The sequence below is a fragment of the Columba livia genome, chromosome 2 (assembly GCF_036013475.1).
Source record: "Columba livia isolate bColLiv1 breed racing homer chromosome 2, bColLiv1.pat.W.v2, whole genome shotgun sequence".
Classification (NCBI taxonomy): Eukaryota; Metazoa; Chordata; class Aves; order Columbiformes; family Columbidae; genus Columba; species Columba livia.
The window spans coordinates 55978289-56006184 of NC_088603.1; the positions used below are offsets into that span (position 1 = coordinate 55978289).

General features: G+C 40.2%; 1 protein-coding gene across 2 annotated transcripts; it reads right to left on the reverse strand.

The window, feature by feature from the left end:
* Positions 1–26612, reverse strand: NEUROD6 (neuronal differentiation 6). 2 transcript variants are annotated; one of them, XM_065052059.1, is made up of 4 exons: positions 26468–26612; positions 25246–25339; positions 19065–19133; positions 1–1935 (listed from the first exon to the last, which is right to left on the reverse strand). In XM_065052059.1, the coding sequence occupies exon 4, from the start codon at positions 1912–1914 to the stop codon at positions 901–903; it is 1014 nt and encodes a 337-aa protein (XP_064908131.1). In that variant the 5' UTR covers positions 1915–1935; positions 19065–19133; positions 25246–25339; positions 26468–26612; the 3' UTR covers positions 1–900. The 2 variants fall into 2 exon arrangements, with proteins under 2 accessions (XP_064908131.1, XP_005515777.1); XM_005515720.3 differs by lacking the exons at positions 19065–19133; positions 25246–25339; positions 26468–26612 and adding an exon at positions 3366–4643.
* Positions 26613–27896: the final 1284 nt, after the last annotated feature.

Genomic DNA, 27896 nt, shown 5'->3' on the forward strand with positions numbered 1-27896 from the left:
TACAGTATCACAGCTAATAGATGTATTTTTAAAGTGGAAACATCTATGTTTAATTGCATTTAAAGTACGTAGTGAGAAACCACAGTTATACATTGTTATAACAAACCTTTACATCTGAAGTCAGAATAATACAAAAAAAGTGCTGATAATATATGGTCAAAATAACTGAGGCAAAATTTCAACACCACCTTCTAAAATATTAGCATGTGCCACCTGCCAGCAATACTCTAAAGGTCAGACTGAATAGTCTCAGTGACAATATCACTGATTTTCCTTAGCTTGCTCAAAAACAACAAACAAAATAACTGTTTTGTTTTATGTTTACTTTTTTTTTCATTTTTTGCATAGCTTTCAATATTGCTGCACTCTCACCTCTGCATATTGCAAGCCCATCTCAGTTCTGAGATAGTTTCTTTAAAGTTCTGAATAATTTTAATCCAGTTCTCCTCAAATACATAATATATATTTTCTACCAATTATAAATACATCATTTTAATTTATCTGATTTGAATAACATGCATTTGTATAATTACTGTACAATCAAAATAAACATTGACTTTACACAGTGTGTATGCTTTTATTTCAGCGATATTGTTCAGACACACTGCTCAACAAATCAAGCAAATAGGGAAATAAAAAGAAAAAAAAAACGGGGGGTGGAAATAACCTCTGGGAGGAAACAGAATCTCACAGTGTTTACAGACAAAAAAACGAAAGGAAAAATACTTATCGGAAAAAGGGTTTATTAATACATAGAAAATCCCCACAATAGTTGAAACACACTTTAGGAACTAGTAAACACGTTAAATAGAGTTGTGCCAATTATGCAGTGCCCAAGCATCTGCTTGCTCTTAATTAGATGGGGAGGTGAATGACCACTGTTTATTTTCATTTTCCTCATTAATTATGAAAAACTGCATTTAATTCATCTTGCATGGTGAGAGACTGGCTGCGCAGATGTAAGTCGTAAGGGAAGTGGCTCTCTGTAGGCAACCTGAACATAGAGCTCTGCCCAAGGGGACCCCTGGGTGGCACTGCACAGTAATGCATGCCATAATTGTAATTTTTGCCATAGTCCAAGCTTTCTTCTTGCTTCAGGGAAAATATCCCATTATAGTTAATTGGGGGAGGACTTAAGGGACCTTCAAACTGTGGGCTGGCACACTCGGGGGAAGTGCTTTCATAGAAGGACTCGTAAGCGCTGCAGTAATTGTAGGGTTTCATGGACTTGGAGTTGTCGAGAGTCCCGTGCCCCGGGGGGGTGCTGAGCTCGGGGCTGTGGTAGGGGGGGTAGAAAGTGGAGTATGGCGAGCGGGTGTGATGGGCGCCTTCACCCGCCTGGCCCATCAGGAAACTTCGGGCATTCAGCTGCAGGCATCCCGCCACCAAGTTTGTAGTTGGCTGGGACAGACCCTTGCACAAGTTTTGGACGAACGTGAGCAGATCGGGTCTCTTGCCAATTCGCAGGATTTCAGAAAGAGCCCAAATGTAGTTCTTGGCTAGTCTTAAAGTTTCTATTTTGGACAGTTTTTGTGTTTTAGAATAGCAGGGCACCACTTTCCTTAAATTGTCCAGGGCGTCGTTAAGGCCGTGCATCCGGTTCCTCTCTCTAGCGTTGGCTTCTTGTCGCCTGAATTTGATCCTTTCCATCCTTATCTTGCTCGTCTTTTTTTTCCGAAGGCCCCTTCGCCTGGGCAAGCCATTCTCATCCTCCTCTTCTCTCTCTTCCTCCTCCTCCTCTTTTTCTGTGTCTTCTCCAGGAGATCTTTTAATATTCTTTCCTCTGAGCACAATCTGCTTCGAAAAGCTTTCGGGGTTCTTCAATTGCTTTTGATCATCGCTTTCTCTGGAAAACTTTCTGCACATCTGGGATTCTGGCATTACAACAGACTCATCAAACGGTAGTGTTAACATGGTTCTATAATCTTAAGTTACCTGAAAGAATGCCAGCACAATATTTAAATATTTCCATTTTTAAAGTTTGCCGACTTAAACACACATCCTCATGCACCTTTTGTGTGTCTGCATGCACGCTCTAGTTATAAGTGTGTGTATATGTATAAATGCACAACCTGTCTATCTATCTATATTTTTTTTTACATAAAATGCCAATTCCAGTTCCACTTTTTAAAAAATAAAAGCTGTCCAATATTTTAAAATCACTTGAAACATTCAGGATGTTGGAACTAAAAAGCCACATTTCTCACAGATAAGTATGGAGTAAATCAGTATTTAAAATGTACAATTAGCTCCCTGCTCATTTATTTTATTTTTAAACAAGCCCTTCAAACCATTGCCACTATGGAATTTAAAGAAATGCAAAACATGATAAAGCAATACAGACATTTTATTAATCCACATTCCCCTGTGTGAAAAAAATGAGGAAAGCGAAAGCAGTCTTAAAATGAAAAAGTGCCATCTCTCTATTAACTGGTGGTTAAATATTTTAAAAATACTTTTTGGCTTATGTTTCTAAGTTGATTTTTTTTCACCTCCATGTTTCTTCCCGTATGAATCAAGATATTAAACTCCAGTAAGTTAGAGGGGATAGAAAAAAAAAATAATGGAACATCCGCCCTCCCCCAATCACTCAGCTAGTAACATAATTAAAAACAGATATTTTTTTTTCTAATTATTTGTATGAAAATCACATATTGCTTATTTTATATTAAGACAAAAATCAGAATGATCCAACCCTGAAAGTATTCAGGTTAGAGTTAAGAAATAAAATTCCCCCTACCTTTTTTTTTTTTCCCCCCTCTTTTTCCCAGCAAAAATTGTGATCAAAATTATCTGTTTAGTTAGAACCAACTTATTTGCTTTTTTATTTTCTTTTTTTTTTTTTCCTCCCCCATCAATTATTGGGGGGGGAGGTGAAAAATTCCCTGCACACTATAGCAGTGTTTATGTTCTGCGAGGCTCAGACGTCTCCTTCCAGCCCGTAGCTGACAGGAGCGGTCTGTGGATTCTGACTGCAATCCTGCACGTGTGATCAGAATTCAGTCTGGAATGGGAAAAAAATTTCCTTCTCCCAGTTATTTTGCTTTTGTTTGCAGTTTGGGAGCAGCAAAAGCTTGGACCCGACGGTCCTCAAAGAGACGAACAAAACGAATGCAGGGACTTTTTTTAATAGAACAAAACTAAACAAAAACCCCAGTCAAAGACAAACTCTATCAGTATTGTCTACACACTTGCAATATTACATAACACCAACGAAAGTATACAATTGTATCAGAAGAATAAAATGTTAGGAGGAGTTATTAGACAGTAAATAGCATACATAAAATACAAGACAATGATACTGTATCTTTAAACACTTGCATGCACACCCAGCACCAACTGAAATATATCTTTATTTGTATTACCTTAGCTTTTTATTTCATTCAACAATCAGTTTTCATTTTTTGCCTTCCAAATCTTTTCAGTCTGAATGTCGCATCGTCTCCTTCAGTCTAGATCTGTGTATATCTGCACTATCTCATTGATCTCTAAAAAGTGACATTGATGCCAACTGCCAGAGCTGGTACCCATGCCATCTGCTGGTGACGTCACGGGGCAGAGAAAACCACGTGAGCCTTTCTCCTGGGACCTTCATTCTGCACTGATCATCTGGCATCCCTCTAAGTGGGTACCAGCATTCATGTATCAACACAGAAGGTTAGACTGATAGAGGGGGAGAAAAAAAAAAAAGCACCAGCATTTCACATACAGTAGGTGCATTTCCACTGGAGCTGCTTCTTTTTAGCAGTCTAGCTGCACGGGTAGTCGTGCCAACATTTGGTGCTATCCCTGCCTACAGGTACGGCTGCCCTGCGGTTGTTAATACGGTATTGTTTATACGAAAAGTGCTGTCTTGTATTGATCCAAGTCTCTCTGGTGCACCTGGTACCCAGCAAAAAAAAAAAAAAAATAAAGAAGGCATGGAAAGGAAGGCAGGAATGGGGAAGTGATGCCGCCGCTATAACACACAGCATAGTCACAAAAAGTAGTTTTTGTGTGATGCTGCTGGGAGCAATTTTCGGAATGTGGGGAGGGTTTTGAGTGTACTGTGTTGCCCCAGAGTGCGGGATAACAAGAGGAAACCTCTTGCTGACTAAGAAATCCTCCCCTCACATCCCTTGGTGGTTTTTGACATTCCTGAATTAAAAGAGTCATTTGTGAGGAACTGGACATACCACATGAAGCTTTAACAAGCGATGCCTTTTTCTGGAAGCATGTGGCAGGGCTTGCTCATCCCCATCCTAGCCCGGTGCAATGCAACTGGGGCGCACCTGCTCCTGGTGGGGTGAGACCCTTGCAGGCGTGACTCGTGACTTGGGGGGCTCAGAGAGCTTCCCCCTTCTGCCAAATTTTCTCCGCCTCCCTGGCCTTTTTGCAAATGCTTCCTCGAAATCTCTTTAAAAATTTAGTTCTTTCCTTTGGAAACACACTTCTTCCTCATAAAAATCTTCTCCCTGCTCCCTGGCTGCTGCTTTCTTCGTGCCCTTGCTCCCGTCAGCTGCTTCTCCTGCAGTCCCTGCTCTTCTTCCCTTAACCCTTTTGTCTCTTTCCATGGGCAAGAAACTGTTAATGAAGCTGACAAAGCCTCTCTGCTCAGCTTTGCCATGGAGCTTATGGCAAACTCCACCTTGGTGTGTTTGTGGTTTGTGTTGTTTTAGTTTGTTTCCTTTTTTTTTATATATATATATATATATATTTTTTTTTTTAAATGTGAGATGCCACTTCTTAAATTAAAGTGATACCAAGAGAGTTATAGGGGAAATGACATGACATATTAGAAACATTTTTTTTAAAGTTCACTTTCATTATTATCGCATATCACTGCTTTTTAGTGACTAAGTCATCTCTCTTTTAAAAAGTGAGCTACTGAGTATGCTTTTAGTATTAAAATAATCCCTGGCAGAGCTGCTATTGTTATGGGTCTGTGTCAGTGTTTCCACTATAAATCCTGTTTTTGAAGGGTTTATAACTCATCTGCTTTAATTCACATTGGGCCCAAGCTTGGCATTAATGTTCTCAGCCCCAATCCAATTATATTGTTTTCACAAAGTTTCATTTAAATCTGTTTGGGCATTTTTTATTAGAGACAGGAATAAAAATTAAGGCAGCAGCAGAACGTGTGTGTGTGCGGGCAGAGCATGTTATGTACATCTACGTGTATGTGCTAAATAATTTTAGAGCCTTTAAGGAAAAAAAAGGAAAAAAACCTTCACCTTAAACTTTGTATTTTTTTTTTTTTCCAGAAGTGAAAAATATCAGGTCATTGATTCTTTACAAAACTCAGGTCTCTCTTTTTCTTTTTTTTTAAGGCAAATGTATTTGAAGTGACAAAGATGTTAAAACTTAAGTGGCAACTGTTCAAAAGGAGCAAGAGCTGCACTATTAACATTTGCTCCATTTTATCCTAAATATGTGTAACGGAGGAGAGGGTAGAATCCTATTATTCTCAATAGGAATTTATGTATTAAGATTTATATTGTGGAAGGTCCTAAGGGTTGTCAACCTTTTCAAGGATTTTGCATATTCAGAGTATTATACAATGCACGATAATCTAAATATGCAAAGTCCTGAGGAACCAAACCCTGTTTCAATGCATACTAAAAATTCTGCGAGAAATTGAAGGAAAGGTTGACATTGTAGAAGCTCAGTGTTAGGGGAAGGGCTGTCAAAAATTCCAGTTATATCACCCAGCCTCTGAAATACACTTCTATAAAAATATTTTCTCTGTCTTTTTTTATTGCTGTAGTAGTTTTCTTTTCTTTTTTTTCTTTAAACCTACTGAAATATTATTGTAAAATGCAGTTTTGAATGGCTCTTATACTGCTACTAAAATCAAAATAAATTAGTTTGTGTTGAAGGATTCCCTCTGTAGCAGTAACATTACATTTTTGCAGATTCTTAATCCATCATTTGACCTTTTTAATATTTTCAAATAAATAGTGGAGAAACAAAATAGCTGAGATATCAAGGTTTAAAAAGCCTCTACTGTGCATGCATAATAACTTTTCGTAAGGATTTTACTACACATTTTGTATTATGGATCCATGATATGCAAATGTGTACTGCTGTTAATATGCATTCACAGCATACCCCGTAACTGCTGCTTTGCTGTCTACTGTGAATGCATGTTAAGAATAATACACAAAACAGTTAAATGCACTCTATATAATGGCTGCACAGCACCAAATATGTCACTGAACACAAATCACGTTTTTTTCCTCTGCCCAAGCTGTATAGTTTTGAATTATATGTGACTCTGTTTCAAATGCAATATTATTATAATACATTTAACACAGCCAAACATCAATAGATTCACTGAGATAATATTGACTTCAAAGGATGGCAGAACCTCCACGGTGCACCAGGGGGACTGACCCAAACTGCACTGCAATCAATGGGAGCCCTCCGAATAGCTTCAATAAGCTATCATTGGATCTCCAGGGGATGCCTCTTTTCTTTTTTTCTCTTTTGATTTTTAATTTTTTCATCGCCCTCTCCCACCATCCCTGTCCCATATCTCCCAGTTGTGCTATAACAGGAGAGTTTCATCAGAATTAAGGAACTTTACCGATGTTTGCTGGGGACCAGTTTGGTGGGTTGTAGTCTGGGTCATTCACTGGTAGGAACAGGACCTCATGGGCAGCGAGGGACTGTTGAGGAAGGGGAGAGTTAGCTAAGTCTTTTTCGTTTTTTCCTCATCTTTATAATGTAAGCACTGAAAGCCTCAGCAACTCTGCTCCTTGTGCACATGAAGTCACAGTGGCAATCCCATGATAGCAAACTCCCTCACAGTCTGGTGTGAGTTTGCCTTCCTGCCATAGCACCCACATGTGCAGCCCAAACCCCTGGGGTGGACCAGAAACAGCACCTCTGAACTGACTCACCTCTGGGCAGGCTCCAGTGATTGGTATCCATGCCAGAACCTGACCATACACCCGCAGTGGGGCTGGACTGTCACCTTCACTAGACAGGTATCTCTGCTGCCTTTGGAGCGAGACTGCAGGAAAATACATGTCTAGTATATCCTAAATTGCAAAGCCAGGCTATGAGGGGCAAATAGGAGGGTAACAGCATAAGAAACAGTGGCTCCAGCCTTCTGCTGAGTTCAAAGCTCAGAAGGAGGTGGGAATACTTTTTTTTAAATGGATCAATTTATTGTGCTTTGTTTTGTTGTACAGAAGTGGAGCAAAGGAGGATGGTGTCTTGGGCAGGGACTCTAGTCTGCCAACCCCAGTGAGTTTCAGACTTGTCAGAACTGGGACCCACTGGTGGAGGAAGGACCAAGACATCCCTACAGAAGCAGCTACCAGTGGAGGAGCCAGACCACATGTCATCTGCATGTTGCATGCCAGATGCATATTCTATGTTCAACTGAAGTGATGTGCATGCTGTTTGATCCTGTGGGCCTGAAGTGATGTGCATCTCCATTCAGGGATGACCCAGTTCTTTTCTGCCTCTCTGTGTCCCCAGTACACTACTGTAGGCTATGAACCACTTTGTGAGGGGAACCTGCCATTCCCATCAAGTTGGCTAAGCTCTCTCTCACCAATACTAAAATGATGTACAGGAATATACGTCTTTCTCCCAGGAGAGATTAAGGAAGACACTAATAAGGACCCCTGGCTTCAGGGACCAAACCTACATTATTAGTTCAAGAAGATTCAGTTCAGTCTGAAAATGTGATTTTAACCCATCTGCTAATGCTGCAAAATATTAGAAATTAGAAATGTGCTTTGCACTATCTAAGCCCCCTGTAATGAGGATGTACTTCTTGCACTAATCAGACGTCCTTAGCTTTTTGTTTTGAATAGCCTGTTAGGGACAAATATGAAAGGGCTGCAGAGGGGGTTAGTTACCCTGTTTTAATGGGAGTCGCTTGAGTAAAACATGAATATAGAGTCTGAAAATGGACTTTAAAACTAATTGCTTATGGTTAACCAAAAATGAGTTTGTGACCATAAATTGCTCTAAGATTTCTGAAACACATGACTAAAATTAGTCTGATTTAGATATGACATACATTTGATATAATCCTATTAATTTTGAGCTGCTCATGTCTTACACTGATGTAAATGAGTTGAGAGTCGAACCAAATACTCTTAAAATGGAAATTATATTAAGAAATTGAGTGTTCCACCCTAGAAAAGTAATGGCATGATAGAGCCTGAAAATTTTCTTACCAGATTAAGAGGTGATATGTACCTTGCAACAATATGGGATTTAAAGTACTTCTCTCCCTGGGGAAAAATGGTCTAGTCAGACCAGTAATGTAGCTGTGTCACTTCTTGAAATTGCAGAGGGTTAAGATCACTCCTGTTGTTTTTTGATGTGAAGCAACCCTAGGGTACATCTGAGAAACTGGGTTTTCTTTTATTCATATTAGGCGACTGGGGTTGTCACACCCTCTGCTACCCTACCTTGAGGATGCTCTGAGATCAGTAATTCCATCAGCCTTTAGAGGCTGCAGCAGGGACACTTGGCTGTAACACACATCCTGACCCTGATTATCAGTATCTACTATTTATTTAATGGCAATCTCTGTCAAACAGCTAGCTAGCAATGCTGACTTTTTCCTCTCTTTCTTCTGCCACTGTCTACAGTGATTCAAGGGCATGCTTCCTCTGTGTTTTCATTTTGAGAATGTTTCTGTCACCCTCAAAGTGTGTTTTTTGAGATGGACTTTGCAGCCAGTCCCTTCTAGAAGAGGTGGTGGTTATGTCATCCCAGAAGAGATCTGTGCTGCTGCTTCTTCCCCAGGCAGATGTCCTGGCTATAATGAATGTTTTGTGTTTTTTCCATAATTTAGGATGCTCCTTCCTTACAAAATGTCTGAGGCTGATGGGCTGCTTTCTTCTCCCCACTCCCTCAGGAAGAGGTACCTGATGAGATATTCTCCTTAGATCACCTGTGTGGACAGTTCTGATACCTTTTCTCCCTTCCTACAGCCTTCTCCCTGTGAGAGGATTATCCATCGCTCAGGGAGTGACGATGCACAGAGCCCTTTGTGGCGAGGTGGTGCTGGGGCAAAATGCCCCTCTGGGAAGTGGTGGGAGCACTGAGCACACGGTGACGGCACTGACTCGGTTAGAAGAGCAGAACAGCCGTATAGAAAGCACATGCTGAGATGAGCAGTTTGCTTAGGACTACACAGCATGTTCTAAATTAAATGTGAGACACAAGGAAATAGAGAAGTTGAATTAACACTGATTTAACAGAAATGCAAAATAAAACCAGAGTAATGTCAACTTCTGGTGGACAGTTCCCTGCCAGGAAATTATAGGATGTTTTGTAAGGGGAACTTTGTAAAATATCCTTGAGAAGTTTATGAGAAACTGACATTTCCATTATTTGCAGCAGACCTTTGAAACTCAGCAGAGAGAAAGCCCTCAGGCTATAGAAATGACTTTTCTGTACCCCCATGAAATTTTATCCAAGTTCAGGTGAGCTGTTGGCTCCTAAGAATCATCATTTCCTTTCTCTTGCATGCAGTCCTCAGGCAAATTTTAGCAGCATACTGAAATAATATCTGAACATCTTAGGGGAAAAAAAAAAAAGCGGACACTTAGAAATAATTCTTTTAAACCTATTTTGAAAGCACATTATTAAAGTTGAGAAGTTGTGTAGCTGACAGCAGGAAATGCTGAAATGCCAGTGCTACAGTTGCTTGTAAAATCTCAGTCCTCTCTCTTGTGTACACATATACAGGTAGTTTCTTAACAGCAGAGCTCAGCTGAGGTTCTTGTTTATATGAAATAATATTATGTGTGGGGCAGGATGACTTAGGCTTATTGTGATGGGAATATATCCTCATTTTGGTTTGCTTTCTAGGATCTGAATTTAGAACAGTTCTTGGAGAGGGATCTTCCTTAGATACTGTTCTGTTGAACATAAGTATATTTTCCATTTAAAAAGAAGAAAAGCTGTGCAATCAAACATCCCAAGCTGCTGATGAACTGTGGTGTCCCTCACATTTCCAAAATCTGTGTTATGTTTTTGACTTCTCCTAGAATCTGCGATTGCCAACCAGCATCTGCAACGTGTGGTAAAGCATGTATTTAAAAACCTTACTGGAGTTCTTTCCTTATTGAAAAGAAAGGTAACTTTGCACTATAAAAAACCCCTAAACCAGTGTCAGAATTCAATGTTTATAACACTCGTATGAAGCAGGGAAATGCTGCTTTCCAGAAGGAAAAGGGAGGCACAAGGAACTTACTTACAGATCCTGAACTTGTTCCATTGATTTAAAATACTTGACGCAAATGTTAAGAGTAACCAAGAACCCAATGTCTGTTTGACAGACACTCCAGAAATTATTTTTCAGAAGCAGATTAGATGAAGTATACAGTCACTGGATCCTCTAGCCTCCCTGCTTTTTCCTATTACACAAAATTATATGTATCTTCACTGTTTTGAAGGCAGTGGGTGATGGACAGTATATATTTTGGAGGATCTTGACCACCACATTTTACGCCAAGACAAAATTTCTCACAGCTGAGAATGGAAGCTGGGTCATTTGAAAGGTTTTACCCCCACAATCAGTTTTCCCTTGACAGTACTGGAGATTTAGTGGCAGAATTTGACTGCAAATAGAACAGGATTTTATAAAACTGTTTTCTGGATTCAATCCCCAAGCTTCTGAGAAAGTGAAAAGCACAGCCAGTTTCAGCTGAGCTGTAAAATGGTGCTGAATTCAGATTGGGCTGTAATGATCTTTTTCCAAAAACATTTTGGAAAATTGGTCTTCATAGAACTTTTCTTCAGTGATGAATGAACTATTCTACTGCTCCTAGCTGCAGATCTACTTTAAGAGTAACTGATGTTTCTAATCTTTATGAAAACCCATTTTAACGTGTTTTTCACCAAATTCCCTGGTCAAGTGGACACACTGATGTTGTAAGCTGTAAATTTCTTAGAACACCATTGCAAGCCTCATAATTTCTCTAGGACAGAGAAAAGAAGACAAAATTAAGAGTAGAGAGATGGTTCCAGTCTATTCAAGCACAAACCTGAAGGAAGTAGAGCTCAGGAGAGGATTTTGCTTATACCTGCATAGATGTTTTTGGTAAGATCAGCGGGTATTGTCCAGGAAGAAGCATTGTCTAACAACAGTAATAAAATGTGTCAAAATCAACATAAAATTACCATTTGACATAAAGAGATCTGAGGTTATTGCACGTTTAAGTACAGGCTGAAGTAAATAGTAGTTTGAGTAATTCCCGTCACTTTCCGTCTTTTATGCCTGCATAATCTCTAAGGAGTTGTGGAAGTCCTACAGCTTGCCAGCTTCCTCAGCCACCAGGCATCACAGAAATCAGTCCTTCTTGCCATAGCCCTGAGCACACAGTGTTGTTTTTGGAGGTAACTGCTCTGCAAAGTGGTCTCACCTGACAGGTTGTGCAAAAGAAATTGGATAGTATCTTTTGGCAGCCCGGAGTTTTCCTTTCAGTCCTTGGGTTGGCTGAGGACTGGTTCGAATCACCCAATAGTTTAAAGCAACCATGGCCAGAATGTACCTGGAAGTTTGGCAAAAAGACCTTTTTTTCTGGCCAAATTAGTTTTTCTAAATACGGAGCTTGAATCCTGCTGGCATTTCCCCTCTATTGTATTTCTTGCCATGTAAGCTGACTTTCTACCTGACTTGTGTGGCCTTACTGGGGGCCTGACCTTTTAAGTTCTTGAAGTAATGGGAAAAGGTTAAAGAGGACATAGTTTACAAAATGCTAAAACAGTCAGTGGTCAGCAGATACAGTACTAAATATGCATGTATTTTTGCAAGTTAGGAATCCTTTTATTTTTTTCCTCCCTATGGTATTTTTCATAGTGTCAGTCAGTATGTGTCTGGCCTTTCTGCGTTGTGCTTTTGGACCTGTAAGGCATCTTGCTATGTACAGCCATCTAGGTAGAATTTATCTCAAAAGGGTACTTTGCTATGAATTTTGAAGACAGCTGTGTGGAGAACATCTTGCTGTCACCAGCAGATGGTGACTGGAATAGCCGTCTCTCCCCAAACCTCTAAGCCCTTGAACAGTGTGAATACAGGCAGTGCAATAACAATTTGAAGTGATGGAGGAAATGCACTTGGCATCACAGTGTGGGGCAAAGTTCAGAGCTCCTGCGCTGCACTCTGAAGGATGGGTGCTGGAAAAATGAAATCCATGATGGTCAGGTTGGTGAGGTTTGGAATAAATATTGCTTTCCATTCAGTCCGTTTTTCATTTGTTTCTCGCGGCACCAACTAACGTCAATGAGTTTTTTTGCAAAGACTCTGTGTAAATGTTCTGACTCCTGTGGAAACAGAAATCTTGATTATGAACAAGATGTTTGTAGTTTGACCCTGTAACGTGAAGTGGCAGAAAATGGAACATGTTTTCTTTCAGAAGATTGTGTATTTGTTTCGGCAGAAAACTTTGTGTATTAAGTGCATTATAATGAAATTTCATTCTGAGAATAACACATTTAGGAAAAGCACTTCATTTCTAAGGGGCTCAGAAGGATACTTACTTTCAAAATCACATATAATACATAAAATCAAAACTAGAGCAAGTTGTTTTTCAAAATGAGACATTTTGATTGATGTGAGACAAATATTTACTGAAAATTTTGTATAGAGGAACACTGTTTGTTTGTTTGTTTTTGTTTTGGGGGTTTTTTGTTTGTTTTTGTTCCATATCTGAAGGAAAACAAATCTAGAAATGTGAGATTTCTCCAAACAAAGAAATGTGTTGGTTTGCCTACTGTACCGAAATCCCTATAGTACCCGGACTAAGTTGGTGATTCCTAAAGGCAAACCTCTTTCATCCATGTATTCTGGATTTGCAGTTTTCACTCTATTAATTTATTTCTCTGTCATTTGGTGTATCCTATTCTTGTTATTTAAATACACTACATAAATGTTTCTACGTGCTCCCTAAATAATCTAAATAATCAGCAGTTCTCTGAAGTAGCAGTTCAGGCTCCCCTATACCCTCAATTCCATTTTGCCAAACACAACACAAAAAAGATAGCCTTTGTTAAAAAGTTTAATGTTCTTAATTAGTAGAATTGTCAGACTAATTAGAATACCAATTAGAATTGGCAGGGCTATCGTTAATTTAGAAGTGCTGTGGTCTAGTGTTAATCGCTATTAAACCTTATAGTTTGTGAAAGAGAGGGAGCAAGGAGATGAATACGCACACACGCAACCTCCCTCCCCTCCCATTTTAAATGTTAAGGGTCCATAACCATAATGATCTGTGCTGTCAATGTGTACTTAGGGACTGTTTAATCCATGGAGACATTGATGCAAAGTTAATAACTGTTTATGCACAAAAGTAGCATTGTGGAATAAAAACTTGGAATTTTTTTGGTTGTCTGCTATGTTTAAAATGGCAAAATCCTACCAGTGGCTGGAAAAGATAATGAAAGCACCGAGGACTTCTTATCGGAACTGTGCAAGAGAAATCTGCTTTGCTTTCTTTTACTTTTGGTACTGTAGAAGTTACTTTGCACTTCTTACAGCACACGGCAAATAGAGATCTGCCTGCACTGTACGTATTGAAACTGAGCTTCACTGCCTGCTGGTTCACTGAGTTCATATCAGTGTTTCATAGACGGAGGAGATATTTCTCAAGTTCCCATGGTGAGTCAGATGTACAGTGGGAAACACACTGAGAGCTCAGCAACTTTCAGTCTCTGGATCTAATGCACAAGCACATGTGCCCTTCCCATCAACCTAATTCTAATTTTTAAGTGGTGAAAAGATCATGTAGTGAAACAATTTTATTTGTCAACCTCAGAGGAAAAATAAAGAAACTTCTATTCAAACTACATACTTAAAACATCTATTCTTGACTGAAACCATAAGAGACAAGTTCCCAGAGGTGGATGCTGTGAATATTGCTGTAAATTCCATGTACACCGCTACCACATGCACAGAACCCAATTTATATCTGCAAGTGATTAGGAAAGAAAGGGTGCTCTAGAGAAGCACACAAGAGCCTGATGTGTCCAAGTTTCAAGTACAAACCTAACATTTCCATGGTACAAATATATTTTCCCCTTTGATGTTTTCTCCACTGGGTTGATTGCCTTCTGAAATATCTTACCCTGGTCATAGATTAAGGCAAGAGTGACGGTATTGATTATTACCTATCTGTGGCAATGGTGGTGTGAGCTAGAAAGGGATAAACTGAAGGCAGAGCAGAAAAAAGAAATGTCAGTGACGTTGTCTATGGAGCACATGGATGTCCCATTAAAAATGCATTACAAACATTTTTCTGTTCCTCTCCAGCCTGATCTAGCTCAAGTATTATATTTCTCTATTTACAGCACAGCTAGTTTGCAGTCTGATAAAACCCATCCAAACCCAACTGTGCTGCCTCCTCTATTCCAGAGAAACTGGATAATTCATTACCAAGGAAGTCAGATGTTTAAATTGCATTTTTGTTAAGCATATGGTCAAGAAATCTTTCCTTTGGTCAAATCACAGCTTGCACACTAATGCTTTATTTCAGCTGTTTATGGAAAGCTATAGTCAAACATGACATGTGTGTCTTTGCTCTTGCAGGAAAAAAAAAGTGTGAAATTACATGCTTTATATAGGAAAAGGTATTTAGGAATCAGCTACAAACTTAACTTTCATTGTTCCTACCATGTTACTGCTCAAAGCTAAGATATTATCCTGTATAAGTAATATACTGAAAAAGAAAAATAGTTAAGATAAAGTAAAAGAAATTAACTGATAAAAAAGCTTATTTCACTGAAAGCCAGCATTTTAATTGAGTTTTTCGCTGAGTAAACTAGGTAGTGAATGTTAAAGAACTACATGCAAAACTCTTTTGCTCTCTGCTCTTTATGTTAGAGGGTAATTCAACTGAGAAATTAAAAGAGGAATTAAAAATTAATAATGAGTTAACAACAACAAAAACCCCTTTTCTCCCAAAGCAAGCCTTTTAAAACACGTAAGAATCCTCCCCAAAACCTAGCTAATTTAATTTTTTTTGAGTCTCTTTTTTCCCCCTTTTTTAAGTACTCGTACACTCATTTCAAGGCTTTTGTCTAAGCCACTTAAACACAACGTGGTGAAGACAACTGGACACCACCAGTACATTTAAAATCCAATCAAAAATTTTCTCCAAATCCATCAATCCCATTTTCATCCAGAATTTTTCCAATTAGGGAATGGAAAGAAATTCCTGTCATTTTAGGCTGCTGCAACTTTTGCTCTCAGCCACATATTTAATGTCATAGCTTCAGGTCTTTTCCATTCAATCTTACAGAGCCTGAAATAATGTTATTTCCATTTTGTCCAGACACATGCAACCACAATGATGCTAAAGATGACTGAGGGTAGGGTCTTTTCACTGAGCTCAGCTCTAGATGGACTTCACTCAGCACCAGTACCATGTTAGATGAGTGACAACCCTGCACATAGAAGTGAAGATGTGCAAGGACTCACGTACTCCCAGGTTACTGCTCAGTAGCTGCCTGTGTGAAAGCCACCTGTCTAAGAGAAGGCACTGTCTTCTACTGGTGTGTCTAAACTAAGTGCGATGAATCACCCTCCACTACTTTCCACTAACTCTGTGCATGTGTTAGATAACTTACTTAAAACAAACAAATTTTTGGTGGCTGATTTTAGTTAAATCTAATTCCACTCTAAGTCTCTGCAGGGTCAGGACTAGAGCTTGTTGGAAATTCTTTGCCAGAAAAATTTCCTCATGATAAAGCTGTTCTCACAAATCGGAATTGTCTTGGGTGTGCTTTGTCATTACTGAAGTCTGTTGACTGTCTTCTCAGAAAGCCAAAAATGACAGTCCTTTGTGAGGTCAACAAATCCCAACAGGAATAATCTGTTCGTTGTGTTGCCACAAAACATATATTTCTCTAGTTAGATTAATGTCAGTGTACCCTGTCCTAGGAAGACACATTGGGTCACGGGAGCTGTAGTGTGGGCCCCAGTGCTTCTTTATGTCTCTTATTCTGTGGCCATAACACATTTTACAGGACACTGTGCAATCCTGCCTCCGAATGACCATCACCATGTAGCACGATGTGCTGCCAGGGTAGGAAGCAGGTCTTGCAGGAGGGTGCTTGTCCCTGAGGAAAACTCCCACAGCACCAAGTGTTGTCAAAGAAATAGGCATTTCTCTGTTTTAATTGTCTGACAATGAGCTGTTGTTTTCTGCTTTGTATGTCAAGGCTGAAAAGGTTCATTTTCTGAAATCTGAATGTAGTTTTCCAGTTGAAAATACTGTTAGGGAGTATATCAAGCAAATATTGCATCATGGCTGGGATCGAAAACAAACACAGACATTTTGGGATAACTTACTGGAAAGAACACTCTGATTTTGGTTTAGCTATAACTATTTCAAGTTTTCTTGCAGACACAACTCTGTTTTAGCTGTCATATAGCAGGCTCAGCACTTCTGCCTCAGTGTAGTACAGTGAAGTATCCCCCAGCAAAGGTGAGCAGAGGACTTTGAAATACAGTACAAGAGAGTAAGACAGACTTTTTTATGTCCAGTGGAGATGTGGTAGTTCAGTTCCACTTTTCTGATCTGCACCAGTGGAAGTACCCAGCCCTGTAGCACTGCCCTGCTTCACACCTTGATTTGCATCAGAGATGCTTGTTGCTGCTGCCTTCCTGGGCAAGCTGCAAATGCAGCATCTGAGCCCTGGGCTCCCACTGTTTTTATATATTGCTATATCCCCCTGGCCTGGCCTCAAGTCTGCCCTCTGAGATATTGGTGATGGTGCTGTACTGAGCAGAGAGGGAGGCATCACTCTCCTCCTCTAAGAGAGATGAACAGCAGTCTTGGCTTGCTTCTCTGGGTATCTCACCACTTGGGTGAGAAACCATCCTTGTGCTCGGAATGCCTGGAGGCAAAGAGCTGCGGTCGTGGAGCTTTGGTATAGACAAATAATTTTCCCATTTTACTGCTGCTTTCCCAATCGTTATTTTTATTTTTTGCTTAGGTGGTTTGCTGTTACCATACTTATTCATTCTATTGTTTGCCTTCAGGGCTTCTCTGTGCCTTTTCTCCACCATTAGTTTATTTGCCTTTTTTTCCCCCAGTGATTTTATATGTAATCTTCATTTTAATCTACCCTGTTAGTTGTCCTCTTGTCCATTGTAGATGCAATTGTTTCTACAGAGATTAACAATATTAATTAATTTCAGTTTGGTACAAAAGGCCTTGTTTATTACCCCGCTTCTTTTACTCGAGTGTCAGGATTTCCTTATCTTTACTTTCCTCCCCTTTTTATTCTAGCCTTATAAAGAATTAGGAAAGAGATTAAATCAACTGCCAAAAGCCATCCATTCCCATCAGAGGAAGGACCATGTTATAGTACACAGCTGCAAACACGAGAATTTTTCCTGTTTGTTTAAACCTAAGAATGGTCACATCTCTTATTTGTTTTCTGGCAATAACCATTGCCAAAGAGGGACCCCTAAAGTGTATACATGAAGGTTAAAAAGAGATTACCCTTATTAAGTCTCAGCCTGTTCTCTAACAGTTGCTGAATTCTGTGAGCCTTGAAGCATGACCCAAAAATGTTATTGTAATTAATTATGGTAACTCTGATATGCATATCAATTCCTTTTTGCAAACATACATTTCTGAAATCCAGTTCTTGTGGCAGCAAGCTCTCTAGCCTGAGTACATATTGAATGTAGTCCACTTAGAATGCTTTTGGGTTTTTTTCCGTTTAAAACTCCTACTGTGTATGAGCAAATCAGTCACATCTCAGATCTGACAGAACAGCGACATTTTAGCCGTCCTTTTGCCTTTTTTTCCATCACTGAGCCTTTTATTCCTTGATATAGAACGAACAGGACCTTGTTCATAATCCATCACAATTCTCGATGAATTTCTGGCAACGGTTGCTGTACTGCCATAAGGTTTCCTACTTCTGCGCCCTTCCTCCAGACATCACTGAGTCATTGCACAGCCGAAGACAAGGCTGCAAATTAGCTCGGCGTTGTATGTGTTCTGTTGCACTAGGGCCACCCACCCTTCCCTCAGCAAAGGGAATGGGGTCTTTATCCCTCCCCGCTAAAGAAACAAAATTCTGGAAAGCGGTGCCCCAGCATTATTTATGTGAAAAGCATTCACCTGGAAGCAGCAGAGTGACTCCAGACAGGTGTCCTTTTCCTCCAGAGCAGGGCAAAGGAAAGGGGCACCACTGTAGTTCTTGTTCGTGATTTGCCCACGTTAAATTCTTTTGAAATAGGACACTAATAAATAGTCAATAATACAGCAAAACACCAACAGAAGTCAGTATCAAGTACGCTGGTTTACTTGCCAATAAAAAACAAAAGCGAAAATGTTAACATGTGAATGCCGCTCTCTGTATGAAGAAGTGCCATGTTCCAAGCATAAGTGCAAACTAAAACCCCATTTGTGTGAATAGCTAATTATAAGGGTGAAAACACTGTCAATCTTAACACTCATCTGGGTTTCATCTTGGATGCCAAATGGGTCTTGCTGTCCTATATGTTAAGAGAAGTCTTAATTTCACAGCCCTGACAGGAGAATAAATATCAGCCAAAAGTAACTGAAAGGGAATAAACATAGACTGTCATGATGGGTTTTTTTATTAGCATCACTTTTTTTCTGACTGTATGTAAGTATTCTGAATCAAGAAAATATTCTTCAGAGTTAAGTATTGACAGAACTTTCTTAGCAATTGCATGATTAAAAAAAAAAAAAAGAAAAAAAAATTTGTTTGCAGTGCCTGTGAGGAAGCTTACTGCAATTTGCAAAAGACGCATGTGTTGTTGAAGCTTTGTAGTTGAACTAACCCATCAAAGAGTCTAGAGACTTTTTCAAATGTCTTAAGTTATATCTCGTGTCCCTATGTGATTATGACTTAAATGTAACTCTTTAAAGAACACTACAGACAGTCAGAACAAAGTCCCATTACCATCTTGTACCTCTTCATTGTTAAAGAGTTACCTGTGAAGTTTTGTCAAAATCTTTAGATATTAATCTCTTAAAACTTGTAGTTGTTGTTGGTGTTGTTTTTTAAAAAACAAAACAAAACAAAATCTGTTTTTTGAAATAGCAAGCAAAACTCACAGCAGGTGGGGAACACTGTACTCCCAAACAAACAATTTGGATCCCATGTGACTCCAGGATTCTGCAAACCTAGAAAGATCACAAAGGTGGTTTGCTTTTAAAAAATTATTTTAATGTGCATGATGTTAAATAGGATAACCATTAGTGCATATTAGTATTTCAATCAAAGGTGGCAATTTTTAAAAAATAAATTCCATCTTCGGACATTCCATAAACTGCCTCGACAAAAAATTTATGTTGTTTTAGGTTTTTTAGTTTCCTCTATTTCCCAGAATCTAAGTCACAGGACTTCAGATTATCAGTTCAACAGTATTTTATTCCAGTGTTTGGACAGGAAAGATAAATAAATGAGAAAGAAACTATCCTAGGGTTCCAAACGATGAGAAAAACATACAACTCAAGTTCTGGTTAAACCTAGCATGATAAAGGCGATTGGAATTTAATTACCTGTAAACCTCATTTATTTTTTCAATTTAGACACAATAATTTAAAGCATAAAGCAAAACATTTGCTAATCTTTTTTTTTTCTTTCCTTTTTTTTTGAATTTTTATGTATGTATATATAGGAAGACTTTTCACATGTGAGATGCCTGAATCTCAGAGATGCAGGAAGAGCACTGTTGACTTTTATAACATCTTTATCTGGTTTTATCTGATTTTTGGCCTATTTCTGTGGGGCGGATTAAACCACTCGATGAAATTCAAACTCTCAAGAAAATACTCTGTGAATGTTTCACATTTATTGAAACGATGGTATATAAGTGAGTAGTAAGCAAGTGGAGGATGAAGAAACCTTCTGAGAGCTGTGGGAGATGCTGCATTTCTAGTTAGCCTTGAGTTGTGTGAGATAAGAAGATATACTTCGCTTAACACCTTCCTAAACCTCTTAGGAAAGCTTTTGGCTCCTGGGATGCCTGTGATGAAAATGTGCACCACAGCATTGCTGTGAGTAGTTATAGCTCCATATGACAAGAAGACTCAGTAACTCTCTTTTCACAGTCAGGTGCCATTTGTTTTGCTATTCTACGAGGATGTTTTTCTCCTGTCCTAAAAGGAGGAGGACATAGAATCAGCTGAGCCATCTGACATACTGAGATCCACTGATGGGCTTTGGTATCGGAGCCTCCACCAGTGCACCACCCTGCGTGCTATCGCTGGGGTGTGATGTCAGTGTGAGGAACTTGCTGTACCTGCCAGGGGAGGTTTAGGTTGGACATGAGGAAAAGGTTCTCCGCCCAGAGGGTGGTAGAGCACTGGAACAGGCTCCCCAGGGAGGTGTCACAGCCCCAAGCCTGACAGTGTTCATTAAGAGACTGGACAACATTCTCAGACATGGTGTGAAGTGTGGGGTCGTCATATGCAGGGACAGGAGTTGGACTGGATGATCCTTGTGGGTCCCTTCCGACTCAGGACATTCTATGATTCCACGTCACTGTGGGGAAGGAAGACCCTGGGTCCCATGAAGCTGGGCAGACCATCAGTGGGGAGGCAATGGAGTGACCATCTCTATCCCCAGAGCGCACTGGGGAGGGTGAGGGCTGCAAGGGAGGGGTGGCGCCAACTGGGAATCAAAAGTTCCCCCTTGAAATGAATCAGAGACAAAGTAAAATTCAAGGCAAGGGGAGGGCTCTGCAAGTAATTTCTTCTTCAGCTACTCTTCTTTTTTCCTGACAACCCATTCAAATATGATCTAGTGAGGCTGCAAGTCATGGCGGTTTTAGCAGCTCCAGCTTCCTGAGATTTAAGCACAAGCTTTAGCAGTCCATTCAGGTAGAGCAAACGGAATGCTTTTCTCCAGATTATCTTTCATGTATGTATAAACAGCACTTGCTGCAAAATGTGTGAACTATGGAGCTCAGAGTCACAGCCTGCAGCACAGCAAACTGGCTTTTCCTGGAGCTCGTAATGTGATAATTAAATTGCTAACAGGCACCTTAGTGATGGCATTTGCTGGAGATGTGAAAGCCTCCTTACAATCATACCTTTCTGTAGGGGACTCATCAGTAGAAACAGAGCTATCAGAATCAGGGTTTTTTTAATATATTTTCTTCAATGAGTACATTAAATTTTTATGTGGAGTGAAATGGGACAGGACGTGTTTCCCTTCCACTGCACAATGATTTATTACCCCAAAAAGACCGCAGAACTAATTAGCAGAGTAATTAATTAATATAAATTTGCATATTTGCATTTGCAATTAGTGCAGCCGACTGATTAGTCTGAAAATGGGAAGTTTGACTCATTAGATGTTAGTGTCTGCTGGACTGGAAAGCGGCTGCCAGATGAGGCGAAAAAGCATAGAATAAGCATGAGTGTGTGTGTGAATGCACAAGCTCATCATGTCTTTTGTTTGAAGAACGGAGTGCAAATATGTGGTCTAAGATACTAAGACTGGTTATGTGTTGTAGGGTTTTTTTCTTTTTTTTTTTTTTTTCTTTTTAATCACCTTTTCAGCTGTTTTTACCATTAACTTACTTTCTGCAGTGAGCCATTGCAACCATGAAGCTCGACAATGCTTCTGAACAGTCAGTTTTTTAAGGGAGCATAGCTGCTGCAGATCTTCTGATTTAGGTGCCGAAGGGGAGCTGTAAGGACCCTCCTTGCCATGTGATAGATGGGACAGGGATGTTTCCCCTCTTCCTAGTTACATCATCTAACCAATTGCTAACGCTGAGAGGTCAAACTCAGCGGAGCCCATAAAAGCCTAGGATAAGTTATTAGCTTTCCAGGTTGCTGTGCTTTCATCTTTTCCTCCTTGGGCACCCTTGTAGGTGTGCCTCTTTGTATACACCTGAACAGTTCTTCTGCTCTGCAGACCTGAACTTCATATGCCTGGGCAGCCGTTGCCCTAAGTTTTGGTGAGGTTTTAGTGAGGTTTGAGAGAACATTGTAGAGATATGTGCCTGCTCATCAGGTAATATATCCAGATGCTACAATATCTGTAGGCTGATTACTAATGCTTCTCTCAGGGTGCCCAAGCAGAGCTGGTTTTCATGGTGGTCAGTGGAGGAAGCCCTGGTACCTCTTTGGGTCACTTTACATTACTCTCTCTGCTGCAGCTGGGGGAAATTTTTGGTCTCCAACAGCGAGCCTGATAGTCTCCTCTTCAAGATTGCTGTGACTGGCAATGGGGCATGAGCAGGGGCTGTCCCAAAACAGTCATCTGAAAGCTCATTGGGTCGTTGTTCAAAAGCTTTGATCGGATTTTACTTGTTTGTGTCCCTTTGATATTTGTGTGGGTGCTATGAAAGATTCAAATGGGTATTGCCCACGGCTTGCCATCACCGTGCATTTGCAGCACGGTGGAGGTCAAGACTTGTAGCGGCTTCCTACAGCTCCTCTGCTGTACCATAGCAAGTCACTTTGCTCCTTCTTTTTGGATATTTTTATTTCGCTACTAAGCTTAACATTTTAGATAGAGCAGTTAGAGCAGTAGAATAGATGCAGCTATACTTCCAGTGAAGTACATTTCTACTCTGTTCAAGGAATGAGTTTAAGCTAATGTATACTTTGCAGGTATAAACTCTGTCCCCTCTGGTATACCTTCATTAGTTTGTAAAATCTAGGTGCAAACTGGGCCTAAGTCAACATGAATATCTTATAAACAGAATCCATTAATTTTTGTGAGATTTGCAGGTGTTGATTAGCTCCCAAGATGCCCCTGGCATATTAGATGTATGTAAGATAATTCAAAATGTAATCATTTCTATGAAATGAGACAACCCCTATTTTTCCTTTATACACCTACACCTAGGTACAATAATTTGTTAATATAATGTGTGTGTGGGGATGACAAGCAAAATTATTTATTTTCCCCTGCCAGTCAGTAAATTTTAATACTACATTTACCACACAAATAAAGAATAAATTCCATTGGTATTTGAAAATAATTATAATATGACCAAATGTTATTTTCTATTAATATTATTTCTGAAATATAATTTGTTTAAATTATGAAATCCAGTACAAGCAAGAAAGAGTTTGTGAATAAACGTTTGATTAAGAACTAATATGGGTAAAAATGTTACTTAAAAGAATGTTTTTACCACTACAGGTGAAGATACAGGTTTTACAGTCACTCTTTTAAAAAGAATATTTTTCAAAAATTCTTTCCTACTCAATTGCATCATAAACAATTAGGAGAAAATATGAGCAAAAATGAAATTTGTCCTTAATGGGTATCATTTCAGTTAAAAATCAAACAATCTGCAGGACCAAATAACCAAACTTACTTTTGACCGAAGTTATTATTATGCTTGAAACATAACCAGTTTTCCAAATACGTTCAGGATCTACAGAAGCAACCTGATTGTCACTGATGTTTTTGGTGCCCCACTCCCATTGAGTACTCTATCTACATTCTTTGGCACTCTTTAAAAATCTAGCCCTGTAGGCGGGTGAGAGTAACGTTGGAGATGTATGCATGTACGTATATGAGGTATCCCTGGCCTGGGACTCAGGGCATTATGTCATGTAGGTACTGACCCTGATATAGGACATGCTGCCTTTTAGCAAGGCATTATTGGGACTCAGCACCACAAGCACACAGCTGTCCTCCTGGCAGGTCGGGATTGCTTGGTAACCCATCAGTCTGAAGTGTGGGCAGATGCACAGTTCTACATGTCTGCAAGCTCCCAAGTCACTGAGCTATTCTTTGTTCTAATTTACAGACAGCTGTGAATATGCTATTGGATCTAGATTGAAATATCATCTTCCTGTATTTGCAGCTTTGTATGCTGACATCATCTCCAATTCTGACTGTCAAAACTGTGCTAAAAGAAAATAATGCTCTGGCCATTTAGGGAGATCCTTTCCCCCCTCGCCCCCCTAAATGTTGACTCAACAACTGAGAAGCTGTTCACCTTCTTCCTAAACTCCCCCATGAAAAACAGCAAAACATTCTGTTTTCATGAAGTCCAAATGTTTCATTTCAGCTTTATTGAAGAGTTGCATTTTGATAAGGCTGTTTGATTCCAACCACAAAGTAAACCATTTTGCAGAAGCATGAGGCATAAGCAAATAGAAAAGTACACGGTGTACAGTGCCTGCAGTTGGAGAGCACCCTCAAAGAGACACAGGCGACAGCAGCGACACAGCACTCTTCTTGGCTACGGCATAGTACAAAGAGAAGGATCACAATGCAGCTAGCTTCCTAGGTCTAATTAGCTGCATAAGGCCAAAGGAAAACCTGTGACATTCAAAGCTGGTAACTGGGGAAAAAGTAATCTGTATTCATGAGACAGAAGATGGGCAGAAGCCAGCTTCCATTTGGACTTTGACATTGCCTGCACCAATAGAACTGACGAAAAATGGAGGTCTTCCACCCCACGTTTTGGAGAAATACACATTGAATATAGATGTAAAGAGAAAGGTCAGAATCTCTCTTTCTATGTGGTTGATGCACTGGCAAATTGGTCCCAAGACAGAAAATTGTTTCATTCAATAAAGAACTTGATATCTGTGTAATCCATTTCATAGCAGAGTCAAATAAAATGGGATTTATCTAACAGCTAAGCACTGTTGGCTTGCAAACATGGGCTATGTCCTGGAAACTGCAAAAGGTTCTGGTACCAACAGCTCAGGCATTTCAGCAGCCACTTCCACAAGCAAGGTGCAAAGAAGTAAAGGAATCATGGTGTCTAACACGAGAGTATGATTTAAAGTAGCCAAACCTCCAAAATGAGTACAACAAGGAAGAAAATGACAGTCTGGAGATGTACCAATCACTGCAAAAAAAAAGCAACTATTTATTTCAGGGAGGAAACAACTCCCTGTTCTATAGACTATTATTTATCAAGACTTTGCAGCATATTCTAAATATAACCTGCTCATCCTGGGCAAGGCAGATGATACTAGAAGAAGAGATGAGCAGCCACAACATTTGGTAGGAAACACCTGCTGGCCTGTCAATGGCACATGAGATTTCCTGGGAAAAGGGTGTGCGACGCATGAATGTTGACAGGAGGTGAAAACATACATGACAACTTAGAGGTATACAACCAAGACAAGAGGGAATACCACTGCTTAGCCAAAATTTGGGAAGTAGAAAGTAAACCTGGGTCACAGCAGAATGTAAATCACTGCATAGCAAACGGAGAACTTCAGGCATCATGAATGAAGTGAACATCATAAAACAACCTCTCCTAAGAAACTGGAAGCCATGCGTTGGGTAACTACTTACCGATTAATATTGGGTGCTGAGATCAGCAGAAGACACAGGGCCTCCATAACAGCTGGGATGGGGCAGCAATCTGGAGCATGAAAGACACCACTGCCTTGGGAAAGAAACAAAAGACTTTACGAAACCAAGGGAAGTCCCACCACAAGAAAGTGCTTAACTAGCAGAAGTTGGAACACCACTAGCGCAAGAAGAATCTCCACAGTGAAAGGATTGAGAATGCAGATGTCAACACAGCAAAATTATGTTCAGATGGAAAAAAAAATGGATTATTCTTGTTGTCCCTGAGTATCAGGAGCTGAATCAGCATGTATATAGCTATGCTGTTTGCCACTGAAACAGATCACAGGTCCCTAAAGGACATTCCTGACAAACCTCTAGCATCTGCATGGCCAAGACTTCATTGCAGCACTTTTAAGCTACGAAGGTGCTCCTTGTCAGCATATACAACCCTAGAGAAAAATTCCTTTAGGAGATTTTTCTTCACTGCCATTCTGTGGGGCAGTATGTTGCAAAAGTGGAGGAAGAATTAAAGGAGCAGATGTGTGTTTCACAGCCACACTTGCTAGGGAAGTAGCAGAAAATGACGATGTAATCAGCCTTTTAAAAGAAACGATTATTTCAAGAGGTCCGTACAAGAGTAAGTTCCTTTTGCTCTGGAGAGAAAATGAAGCAAATTGTGGAAAGCGTAGCAAGTTGAGTCTAAAGATGCTGTGGTCAGAGCCAGAAAAATATTCCCAGCAGACATTTTCATACAGCACTATACAAACTATGGTTCGGATACACATCCTCCCAGTTCAACATTTGTGCATTGAGAGCCCCAGACTAAGGCACAAAATACTGGGCTTGTTCCCCGTGGCAGGGCTGTTGCTGCAGGGAACCTTTGAGCGCACATGTTGAACCTAGAAAAGTGAGACAGCAGCCGGTGTTCTCTGACACAGAGGAAAAACTATCTGATGGTGAGTGAAGACAACAGATTTTCTTTTAAGGCCATGTCAATAAAAGGCTGATAGATACCATACTACTATCAAAGTAATCCCAGAAAGCAGAGAAGAAATTTTGTCTGAAGGGTCTTAAAGATTTTGGAGGATGGGTGTCTGATACAGGAACAACTCATGGTCTGCCTGCCACACTGTCTCACACATGTCCCTGTCCAGGCAGCTAGCCTAGGTGACTGAAGAAGAGATGGACCATTTCCTCAGACAGATGAGTGGCTTCCACATACCTGGTGAAGTTTTCCCCTGATGCCGGCTATGAAGGTGTTGCCCATTTCATGTCCCAGCGCTGGAATGCTGAGCAAATTAATGCAACTTCTTGGCCAGAGGAAGAATGAAGAAATCCTCCTGTGAGTAAAGTCCATAAAGTGGAAGAAAACCTCCTTTCTAACAGAGGAAAACCCTATTGGACAATATTAGGCCAATGTGGTGGTTGCCCAGGTGAAATGCAAAACATTCAGTTAGAAAAAGTAGTTGTCGAAGTGAAGCTGCAGGCTTCAGGGAATTACTAATATTAGTGCAACTGCTTCTAATAATGAAAACTCAGGCTGCAGTGCAGAAACAGTGAGATTGCTACCAGCAATCACAGAAGCCCAGCAAGATGAGGAAAGGGACAACACAACTATAACCTCTGTAATCACGATCAGTCAATGACACTACCAGCGCGTATTCAGCCACCCAGCTTTTTTGTAACTGAGAAACTACAGCCTTATCTTCCAGGGTGTTGTCTATCGTCAGTTAAGAGAGAGAGAAACTTTTTTTAGAGGACAGTGCTGAGTGCTTGCAGTTATTTCCTAGACTCTGCCTTTCTCTGATGGTCCTTGTTTCCCATTGCTGACCATGGAGAGACCATGAGAGTTCAGCTCTGTGGTGGGTGCTCTATAGGAAGCTGCATCACGGCAGCTGACGAGATTACTCTTCTTATGGTGTCTTTGCATTCCAAAAGTAATACTTGCTTCAGACACTGGAGGAGTTTCCAGCTCAAACCTTTCTGAAGTAGCAATGTTATCAAAGTTTCTTGACCTCTTGTGGAATACTCCATGTCTATGCACAGTGAGATGTCTCATGTCCCTTTAACAGAGGCTTCTTGCATGTAGGTGCCTACCTGGGTTGCTGAGAGCAAGGGATCTGCTTGTGGAAAGACTCATTAAATTAGCCCTTCTTTTTTTCTTCTATCTTGTGTAAAATCATCATGGCTGGGAATGGCCAGAACGCAGGCAATGTCAGTAAGACAAAAGGGGCAAAACTGAAAAGACCTTAATTGGTGGACACTCCACAGTATTTTGCAGAAAACCCCATTATCGTGAAGCTGAGATAGAGTGCTCTGCAGGTCCTGACGGCTCTCTCAGCATGAGTACTTCTAAAGAGATTCATCAAAATGTCTTACTTACGCAAGCAGGTGTCTTCCTCACCCCAGGGAGCAGCCTTCCAGTGGTAAGCCTTGCGAAGGGGTCAAGGGAAAGCTAATTAAAGGTTGAGACTACAAAGTTCAGCCCTCAACAAGAGGAAAGGCTGCACAGAGTTCCCCAGCAACAACAGCCTTAACAAGGGGATTTCCAGTGAAGGGGAAACCCCAAGAAATTTGCTTTTGACCACAGCACCAAACGCTGCTGTGGTTCATGAGAGATGGCAGACATCTGAATGCAAAGACAGGCTTGC

Coding starts and splice junctions, on each gene's coding strand:
- NEUROD6 (XM_065052059.1), bottom strand. CDS start 1,914: ATGTTAACACTACCGTTTGATGAGTCTGTTGTAATGCCAGAATCCCAG.